This window comes from Crocuta crocuta, unplaced genomic scaffold (genome assembly GCF_008692635.1).
Source record: "Crocuta crocuta isolate KB4526 unplaced genomic scaffold, BGI_CrCroc_1.0 scaffold529, whole genome shotgun sequence".
Classification (NCBI taxonomy): domain Eukaryota; kingdom Metazoa; phylum Chordata; class Mammalia; order Carnivora; family Hyaenidae; genus Crocuta; species Crocuta crocuta.
In genome coordinates, this window is record NW_027530362.1 from 359,211 (window position 1) to 369,909 (window position 10,699).

At 40.4% G+C, this 10,699-nt stretch overlaps 1 protein-coding gene across 1 annotated transcript in view; it reads right to left on the minus strand.

The window, feature by feature from the left end:
- The window catches only part of CAAP1 (caspase activity and apoptosis inhibitor 1), a 52,378-nt gene extending 51,979 nt beyond the window's left edge, over nt 1–399 (minus strand). Inside the window, exon 1 of the mRNA XM_077766091.1 lies at nt 1–399. Coding sequence (XP_077622217.1) covers nt 1–242 — 242 coding nt within the window. The 5' untranslated portion in view covers nt 243–399.
- Between the last annotated feature and the right edge of the window lie 10,300 nt (nt 400–10,699).

Genomic DNA, 10,699 nt, shown 5'->3' on the forward strand with positions numbered 1-10,699 from the left:
CGCTCCACGCTGCTCTCTCCCCAGCAGCTGCCGCCGCTCCCACCGCCGGTGACACTTCCACTGAAGCTGGTGTTCCCACAGCAGGTGACGCTCCCACAGCCGCTAGTACTCCCGCAGCCGCTGGTGCTTCCACTGCCGCTACTGGCGAGAGCGGGCACCAGGTCCGGTGCCGCGAGCGACGCGGCCGCCTCCTGACCACTTCGTTTTCGCCGTTTCTCCCGGGAAGACTTCTTCCCCGTCATGATCCTCCTGCTGCAACCATCCAGTGAAAGCCCGCCGTCTCCGAACCTACCTGAAGTCCGCTCCGGAGGCTGCGGCGGCGGCAGCGGACTGCCAGCACTGGCGTCGCAGCTTGTGCGTCACTTCCGGCCTCGTCGCAGAGGCCGGGAGGCGTTCCCGGAGGGCGGGCCGGGACCAACCGAGTTTCCTAGGCGAGCGGGAGAGGTTGCCTTGCGTCGTTGGAGGGCTCGCGGCTTGTCTGGCCGAGTTCGGGTTTCCGTGCCTCTGCAAAGGACGCAAGGTGGAGCTTCTTAAAGTTCTTTCCGTTATTCGTACCGCCTTTCAAATGTCTGTACAAATACATATTAAGGTAAAGGTGTAGTTGTTCATTTTCATTTGTCTTCCAATTTTTCATTTGCCAATTTTTACAGGACACTAAAACGTTAGAACAATAAAGAGAACTTGGGGTAAGTCTCATCATTATCATCATTATCGGGAAACCCTTTTTTGAAGTGTATTTTAGGGAATTGTACCTAGGGTCTTGTGCCTCCTTGTTTTTCCCCAGTAACAATCATTTTTAGGCATGTTTCCTTTTCACTTCTAATACCCTTTGAGTCTAGTAGTTCGCCGTATTCTTTCTCAATTTATTTAATTAATATTCAGGTGCTGGCATTTAGGTTGTTGAGTCTGTTACGTTTTGCAGTAATGCAGCTCGGAACAGCTTTAAAAAATTTACATGATTTTACTTACCGTAGTTTTGTCCCCCCAAAACATTTATCGACACCTTGTTTTTCTTGTCCTATTTTATTAGATTCTTTTTACGAAAGATTAATCCAATTTAAAATTTCACCCATACACTGAAACCTTAAATTTTTTTCATGATAATAGAGTTTTAACTTGCATTTTTTATTTTAATTCAAGTGTAATTAATATACAGTGCTATATTAGTTTCAGGGGTATAATATAGTCATTCAAAAATTCTATACATTTCCCAATGCTCATTAAGGTAAGTGTACTCTCAGGGCACCTGCGTGGCTCAGTCAGCTCCGTGTCCAACCCTTGATTTCCACTGGGGTCATGATCTTACAGTTTATGAGGTCCAACCCTCTGTGGGCTCCAAGCTGACGGCATGGAGCCTGCTTGGGATTCTCTCCTGCCCTTTCTGTCCCTCCCCTGCTCGTGCACATGGACACATTCTCTCTCTCTCTCTCTTTCTCTCTCTCAAAATAAACATTAAAGAGATTCTGTTAAACAAAAAAGATAAATGTACTCTCAATTTCCATTATTTATTTCACCTGTACCCCACCTACCTCCCCTCTGATGACCACCAGTTTGTTCTCTGTATCTAAGAGTCTGTTTTTTGTTTTATTTGTTTGACTCCTTTTTTTTGCTCCTTTTTTCCTAAATCCTTCATGAGTGAAATTATATGGCAGTTTTTTTCTCTGCCTTATTTCACTTAGCATTATACCCTCTAGATCCATCCATGTTGCTGCAAATGGCAAGATCTCATTCTTATGACTGAATAATAGTCCACTGTGTTTGTGTGTGTATATATATATATACATCTTCCTTATCCATTCATCTTTTAGTTGACACTTGGGTTGCTTCCGTATCTTGGCTATTGTAAATAATGCTACAGTAAACAGGGGTGCATATATCTTTTGATTTACAGTGTTCAATATCATTGGTTGGAACACTATTTTCTCATCATCTAGTGCTAATAAGGTTAACCATTTATCTACTGAAATCAGTGTGTTAACCTCATAAGTGTACATTAATTATTTATGTTGGTGAGATAGGATATAGGAACAGGGAAAAATATTACTGGCATATCAGTGTTATTATCTTTTCTCTCTCCCTCCCTTCCTCAAAAAATGCCTTTTCAGACTAGTTCTTGGTTTTTGAAGGAGAGGAAAACAAGAGAGTTTAGAAGTGCATAGGATTGATAAGGAAATCCTAGGCCACGTTTAGAACAAACTTGAGGCTGGGTGCATGGGTGGCTCAGTTGTATAAGCGACTGATTGTGGATTTCAGCTCAGGTCATGAACTTGCAGTTTGCAAATTCAAGCCCCAGCTGATAGTGAGCCTGCTTGGAATTCATTCTCTCTCTCTCTCTCTCTCTCTCTCTCTCTCTCTCTGCCCTTCCCCTCAAAAAGAATTTGAGGCAAGAAATCCAAAAGATTTTGCATTTTCAGCAGTGCCTGAGGGCAGGAAATGGAAGACAACTGAAGGGAATTTAGCGAGTATTTTTGGAGATTATATATTTTTTGTATTGAGTATATGAGGGACAAGTATAGGATTTTAGTGAGTTTTTGAAAACTGAGTATGTGTCATAGCTTTATCAGGGTTAGATTTTGTGGGCTGCTGGGTAGGAATTGGATTTAAACACAAACCAGGTTTTAAAATCAGGATCAAGGGTGCCTGGGTTGGTTAAGGTCCAACTTTGGCTCACATCATCATCCGACAGTTCATAAATTCCAGCTTCACATTAGATTCTCTGCTATCATCGTAGAGCCTGATTCAGATGCTCTGTCTCCCTCTCTGCCCCTCCACTGCTCTCTCTCTCAAAAATAAAAATAAATGAAATCAAGATCAAAAATACATTTTAAAAAAAAAAGTGTCCTCATTTGGCAGGGGTGATTGATCTCAGCAGGAGTTTTAGCCACAGAAGAATAAAGATAGGGCCTCGAGCAACACTAGCTAAGTGATAGTAATCCTGTATCTTTCACTCGAGTGACAGAAAGCAATTAAAAAAAAGAAACTTCCCTTTGCGGCAACTGGGTGGCTCAGTTGGCTAAGCTACTGCCTGGCTCAAGTCGTCATCTCCTGGCTCCTGAGTTCCAGCCCTACATCTCTGCTGTCAGCACGGAGTCTGCTTCGGTTCCTGTCTCCCTCTCTATCCCTCCCCGGCTCCTGCTTTCTCTGTTTCAAAAATAAATAAACATCAAAAAAAGTAAAGAAAAAAAAAGAAACTTCCCTTTGCACATTCCCTACCTATCTCTGTCATTCAACAATTATAAGTGTCTAAAATAAATTCCAGGGCTGGGGGAATTCTAGGCCTGGGGAAACAGCTGGCTGCACACCCTGGCTCCACCCTTAGTTTTGCTTTGAAAGTTAAATGCTGAAGTTGAGCACTTTAGGAGTTCCATATTGGCCTCATAAAAACATAAAATTAATAACATAATATTTGTAACCTTGTTATGGGGTGAATTGTGTCCCAACCAAAAGTATATGTTAAAACCCTAACCCCAAATGTATCTATACTTGGAGATAGAAGCCTTTTTTTTTTTTTATGTTTTTATTTTATTTTTGAGAGAGAGAGAGGACAGGCAAGGGAGGGGCAGAGAGAGCCAGAGACACAGAACCCAAAGCAGCCTCTAGATCCTGAGTTGTTAGCACAGGGCCCAACATGGAGCTCAAACCCATGAACTGTGAGATAACCTGAGCCGAAGTCAGATGCTTCACTAACTAAGCCACCCAGACGCCCTGCAATAGGGCCTTTAAGGAGGTAATTAAGGTTAAATCAAGTTAACCTTAATTAAATCAAGAGGGTTAATCAGATAAAACTGGTGTTCTTATAAAAGGAAGAGATACTAAAAATATCTCTTCCCCNCCACCTCCCACTTTCTGTGAGCACACAGACAAAAAGGCTAGGGTGAAAAGAGAACAGGCCATCTACAAACCAGAAAGAGAGATCTCACCAAAAACCAGTCCTACCGACACCTTGATCTGGTACCTCTGGTCTCTGGAAGTGAGAGAAAATAAATTTCTATTGATTAAGCCACCCAGTCCTCAGTGCTTTGTTATGGTGGCCTGACATGATATAAACCTAAAGTGGAATGTGTCAGCCTGGATAAAGCTAGTTGTTTATTAATTACTAGCTGCAAATTTTTCCTTAATAAAATCAGTTGAGAAGCTTCTTGGTTTTTACCTCATTCTACAGCAACCTGACAAATAATTCTTTGTCCAGAATAAGTCAGGGCACTGCTGACTAGGTGGCTGAAGAACTTACCACTTTGGCAGAAGAATCCCAGTTTTTGTCCACTCTCCCATATTTTGGTTCTAGAATACAAAGGTATTGTTTTGACCACTGATGATAGGGAAAAGTACAAAATAGACAAAACCCATGCCTTCATTAGCTTATATTCTAGTGGGGAGAAACAAACCAAAGGAAACACACAACAGGAAGTGATTCCATTCTCACTCACTCTGGCATTCTGCATTCTTCTTACTCTGCTTAATTGTTTTTCAGTGTACTTTTTTTTCTAAGTTTATTTATTTTGAGTGAGAAAGAGAGAGAGTATGCGAGTGAGCAGGGAAGAGGCAGAGAGAGAGAATACTAAGCAGGTTCCATGATGTCAACTCAGAGCCCAACACAGGGCTTGATCCCATGAACCATGTGGTCATGACCTGAGCTGAGGTCAAGTCAGACACTTAACCTACTGGTGCCCCTTCCTGACTGCTCTTAACACCACTGCACATGCATTTGTTTATCTGTCTCCTTTCACTTGAATGTAAGCTCCATGAAACCAAGGACTTTGTTTTATTCACTTTTGTATTCCCACTATCCAAATATCCTTAATAAAACATTCCCCCCCACACACACACAAAATTCCCCTACATATATCGGTTCTTAATAAAAATGTACTGAATAAATGAGTGAGTGAATGCATAGTTTCAGATGGAGAACCAGATTTATCCAGGATTATATGAACTCATTAAATTATGAGAGTACAAGCACCTAGTAAGAGTAATGGCTGGAAACTAGTCTTTAATTAAGGAGGTCAGTAGGAGCTTTGCTGGGAATAGTTCAGTGCTCCTTCATCACACGGCAGAGGGACTTAGTTTTATGGATTTAGTTGCCACTATGACACTGATCGTCACATGGGCTTTGGAACAAAGCTGTTTGTACAGCTTTCTAACAGAAACTAGCTAATTCTACATGGAGTTTTGCTGTGCAGAGAACAGGGATTCATGGTGTGAACATGTAGAAACATCACAAGGTTGGTTGGCTTAAAGCCAGAAAGATGCCATTGTCTATTTAGGTTGAACCATATGAAATGTCCTTTTTTGGAGGTCAAAACTGATTGAATGTTGACAGTTTCATATGCTTCAATATAATATTATGGAGTTTAAGGGACCCAGTACTATATTTTGTTATGGACTTCCAGCTCAGCAAAGAAATGCGGGACAATATCTGTCCTGGAACAGATATGGGAGGGTGGACAGAGACTGGAATTTGTGAGCCATTTTTATAACTGCTCTTCAGCAACTCAGCATTTATCACAGTAATCGGCCTGGGATGTGTAGGTTTTAATGCTAGGGCCAATCAGTACTTCTTTGCAGTTTTATATAGACACTTAGGTAAGAAATTCAGTCTTCCACTTAAATGAACTGTAGAAATGTTATCTCACAGGTGCTAGTTGTCACATTCTCTGTCTTGTGAAGGATCCTAAGTGAAGGAGACCAACAAAAGACACTTGCTGAAACAAGACACAGAAAGTCCTTGATGCTGTCATTTTCATATCAATGAACCAACAATTCTCTCCTTTTTCATTAAGCTGATCTGAATTGGTTTCTGTCTCTTGCAACCTAGATTCCTAATGAATACAACATACAACATGTATGACCTTGCATGATCTGAACAGCATTTTTCTATATAGCCCATATCTTTCCTAGAAATATACCTTCCAGGCCTGTTCAACAACCGCACCTCCATGCATCTTGTTAAATCTCAAATTCTATGTATCACTTCTTATTTAAAACCGTTCCAAATCGCTTCCTTTCTTAATCCTGTTAAAATGAAATACTATGAAATAGTAGAAAATGAAATAAAATGAAAGACATTGTCTTCCTTACAGAGCATCCAGAACTCTTGACTGTAGGTATTTGTTCAATATATTCTCCAGCATACTGTTAGTTCCCATGAACACAGGCTGTATTTGGTATATCTTTGTGGTCTCACCACCTATTACAAGACCTGGTATATACTAAGAATGGAGTATTAAATTCTGAACTGAATAGTTCAGGATCCATTCAAAGCTTTTTTCCAAATCACCAGCATGGTAAATTGCATTTAAGGGCCCCATTTCTTCACCTCTCCCTGTATTCATGCCCTTTGCATGTAATTTGGCAGTGTCCTTCCACTATAGGCAAAACGTGTAAAATTCCCTGTCATTGGAGTTAACCATATGACTTACTTTGGCCAAGAGAATGTTAGCAGATGTGTAGCAAGCACAATGTGTTAAAAAAAAAAAAAAAAGGGCACCTGCTGGCTCAGTCGGTTAAGTGTCCAACATCGGCTCAGGTCATGATCTCACGGTTCCACGGTTCATGGGTTTGAGCCCTGCGTCAGGCTCTGTGCTCACAGCCAGCTCAGAGCCTGGAGCCTGTTTCAGATTCTGTATCTCCCTCTCTCTCTGACCCCCCCTGCTCGCGCTGTCTTTCTCTCTCTCTCTCTCTCAGAGATAAATAAAAACGTTAAAAAACAAAAACAAAACAAAACAAAACAAACAGGGGCACCTGGGTGGCTCAGTCAGTTAAGTGACCAACTTTAGTTCAGGTCATGGTCTCATGGCTCATGAATTATAGCCAGCAGTGGGCTCTGCACTGACAGTGCTGAGCCTGCCTTGGGAACTCTGTCTCCCTCTCTCTTTGCCGTTCCCCTGCTCATGCTCTTTCTCCCTCTCAAAAATAGATAAATATTTAACAATAAAAAAAGGGCACCTGGCTGACTCGGTGGGTAGAGCATACAATTCTTGATCTCAGGGTCTTGAGCTTAAGCCCCTAGTTTGGGCCTGGAGTCTACTTAAAAAACAAACAACAAAGACAAAAGAAAAAAAATTTATAAATATGATGGTTCACTCTTGTGCTTCCACCATTACCATGAAAATGATATACTCAAGTTAGCGCACTGGTCCCAAGAGAAAGATGAGAGACAAATAGAGCTGAACTGCCCAGCTAAACTATCCAGCCAAGCCTAGCCTAAAGCAGAGTCCTCAGCTAAACTGCAGACATAAATGAATCCAGTCAGGATCAGCCAACCATATGCCTTAGCTAAATAAATGCTATTGTTTTTCTTGTTAGTTGTTGAACAATATTATCAAGGCTATGGTTATCTGATAGGCACACTTTCTAAGGCCTCCTGTCCTGTATTTCTCTGCTAGCCATGAGAAGTATCTTCAAAACTAGCTTGATATTGCATGAGTCACTGTTCAATGCCAGGGGTGTGGTGTGGGTAGATTCTTATATTCCAACAGAAACACTTTTATATTTCATGGTGAGGTTCTGTGGCATTATAGGAAGTTTAAATGAAGTATAAGGACATTTTGTGTGTTCAGAGTTCCAAACAACCAATTTTACAAAATATCATCAGGATACCCTCTGATGGGCATTTTTTTTTCAAAGTAGCAATAAAATCAAATACTTTTCTTTCCTTTTTAAATGTCGCTTGTATACACCAGTCACTTTTATTGTTAAAGATGGTAGCCTCGTATTATCATTGAAAGAAATGCGTGGTTAAGTACTCATTATGTGGCAGACATTTTACATATTTTATTCTATTTTATAAAGTCCTAATGTACCTTTGATTAAACTGGGACTGAGATCAAGCAACGTAATTTCATAGCAAGTGGCGGAAATGTCACTGAAATGTATGCCTTTAAATCCCAAAGCCAGTACTCTTTCACTATATTACACTGGTCTCTGGTCGCTTTTACTGCTAAAAAATTTAAATGACATAAAAATGAGCAAACATTTCTTGAATTTATTAGTTCCTTTGAAAACACAAGAACGAGGGGCGTCTGGGTGGCTCAGTCGGGTAAGCGTCAGACTTCGGCTCAGGTCGTGATCTTACGGTTCGTGGGTTCGAGCCCCATGTTGGTCTCTATGCTGACAGCCAGCTCAGAGCTTGGAGCCTGTTTCAGATTCTGTATCTCCCTCTCTCTCTGACCCTCCCCTGCTCACGCTGTCTCTCTCTTTTTCAGAAATACATTAAAAAAAAAAAAAAAAGAAAACGCAAAAATGAAAGAAATGCGGTTTAGAGTTAGTTTCAGGTGACTTTCTGCTTTATGCATCAAGCATACAAGCCAGTACCAGCCACCATTAGTTGCTATTATGATATAGTGGCTACCACAAATTGTTATTTTTCTTCATCTTGATATCCAGCTTTGCCAACATCATTTATTAAAAAATTTATTAAATTTATGTAGGGGCACATGGGTGGCTCAGTCGGTTGGGCGTCCAATTTCGGCTCAGGTCATGATCTCACGGTTCGTGGGTTCAAGCCCCGTGTCGGGCTGTGTGCTGACAGCCAGCTCAGAGCGTGGAGCCTGTTTCCAAATCTGTGTCTCCCTCTCTCTCTGACCCTCCCCTGCTCATGCTGTCTCTCACTCTCCTAGAAATAAATAAAACATTAAAAAAAAAAAAAGAAATCAAAGAGACCTATAACCAAATAAATAGCATACATAAACCTTGATTATTTATATTTGATCTTTTTAAAAAGGTGATAGGGGAGCCTGGGTAGCTCAGTCAGTTGGGTATCCAACTTCAGCTCAGGTCATCTCACAGTTCATGAGTTCAAGCCCTGCATTGGGCTCTGTGCTGACAATGCAGAGCCTGGAGTCTGCTCCAAGTTCTGTGTCTCCCTTTCTCTCTGCCCCTCCCCCTGCTCCTGGTGGGTCTCTCTCTGTCTCTCTTGAAAACAAATAAACATTAAAAAAAAAAAGTGATAAAAGATACTATGAGAAAATAAGGAAACTTGAATGTGGACTCATTATTAGATATTATGAAATTATGGATTCTCTTAAGTAAAATATTATGGTTATAAATAATATTCTTTAAAATGTCCTTATTCCTAGAAGATACATATTGAAGTATTTGGTTGATAAGTGTGATATCTGTAATTTACTTTTAAATAATTTCAAAAGAGAGATAAAGCCAATATAGCAAAATGTTAACGCTTGTAGAACCTAGTTGACAAGTCCATGAGTGTCCACTGTACTCTTTGAACTTCTTCTTCTTTTTTTTTTTTTTTTTACTCTTTGAACTTCTATGTATGAACATTTTCATTAAAAAAAATCTAAGGAAGGGGCTCCTGGGTGGCTTAGTCGGTTAAGCGTCCGACTTTCGCTTAGGTCATGATCTCGCGGTTCGTGGGTTCAAGCCCCGCGTCGGGCTCTGTGCTGACTGCCAGCTCAGAGCCTGGAGCCTGCTTCAGTCTGTGACTCCCTCTCTCTCTGACCCTCCCCTGCTCACGCTGTCTCTCTCTCTCTCTCTCCTAGAAATAAATAAAACATAAAAAAAAAAAATCTAAGGAAAACACATAAAAAATATTGTTAAATGAAAATCTTCAAAATTATATTTATAGACCCCCAAAATTCATTATATTGAAACCTAATTCCAGATGATGGAGCCAGATGATTAGTTCATGAGGGTGGAGTCCTCATGAATGGGGAGACCCCAGAGAGCTCCTTCCTCCTGCCATGCAAGAAGCAGGAATGGGCTCTCATCAACACCACATAGGCTGGCGCCTTCATCTTGGACTTCCTAGCCTCCAGAACAGTGAGAAATAAACATTTGTTTTTAAGCCAGCTAATCTACAGTATCTTTGTTGTAGCAGCCCAAATAAACTAACACAGTGTATAATTTTCTATAGAAAGATATACTAGAAGTTATATTAGAAATTATTTTTTTAAAAAGATTGAATAACACTTCCTAATCAAGTAATTTATATCTCAAGACCTGCCTTTAGGAAAAGAGGGAGGGAAACCACAAGAGACTCTTAAATACTGAAAATGGGTGATGGGCATGGAGGAGGGCCCATCTGGGTGTTACATGGATGAGCACCGGGTGTTATATGGAAACCAACTTGACAATAAACTATATTTAAAAAAAGAGAAAGTATCATACATCACAAATGATTTCCATACATTTTATCATCTCTTAACAAAATAATCCTAAATCATAACAGTGATAACTGTTAAGGAAGCTATTTCCCAGTCTCATCCTCAGAATTTGTGAAGAATCTGTTTTTAGCTATGCTTCATCTATCACTTAAAAGGATTATGAGGTAGGTAAAAAGTTCATTGTATTGCTATTTAGTTACAAACTCCGCTAATCTCAGGGGCTGGGGGTAGGGGGGTTGGTGTGTTTGTGTGTGGGAACCACAGTAGAAGCATGCTCATTTAAAAAATGTAAGGCCAAATGGATAATAGTTATGGAATCAAGACAATGATACATCTCTTTTGCAGGCAACTGGGTTTCAAATGCAACATGAAAGACATTAACCCCAAGACTTTTACCACTGGAAATGACTTGACAGCATATATGAAGTCTAAACCATGTACATTGTTATAACTTGACCCATCAATTCCATATATAAAATGTAGCCCAAGCCTAACTAGTAAGACATTTTTTTTTTTTAATTTGAGCACTGATTGACAGCTGAAAATTGAAAAAATTGGCCAATAGGAAATGGATA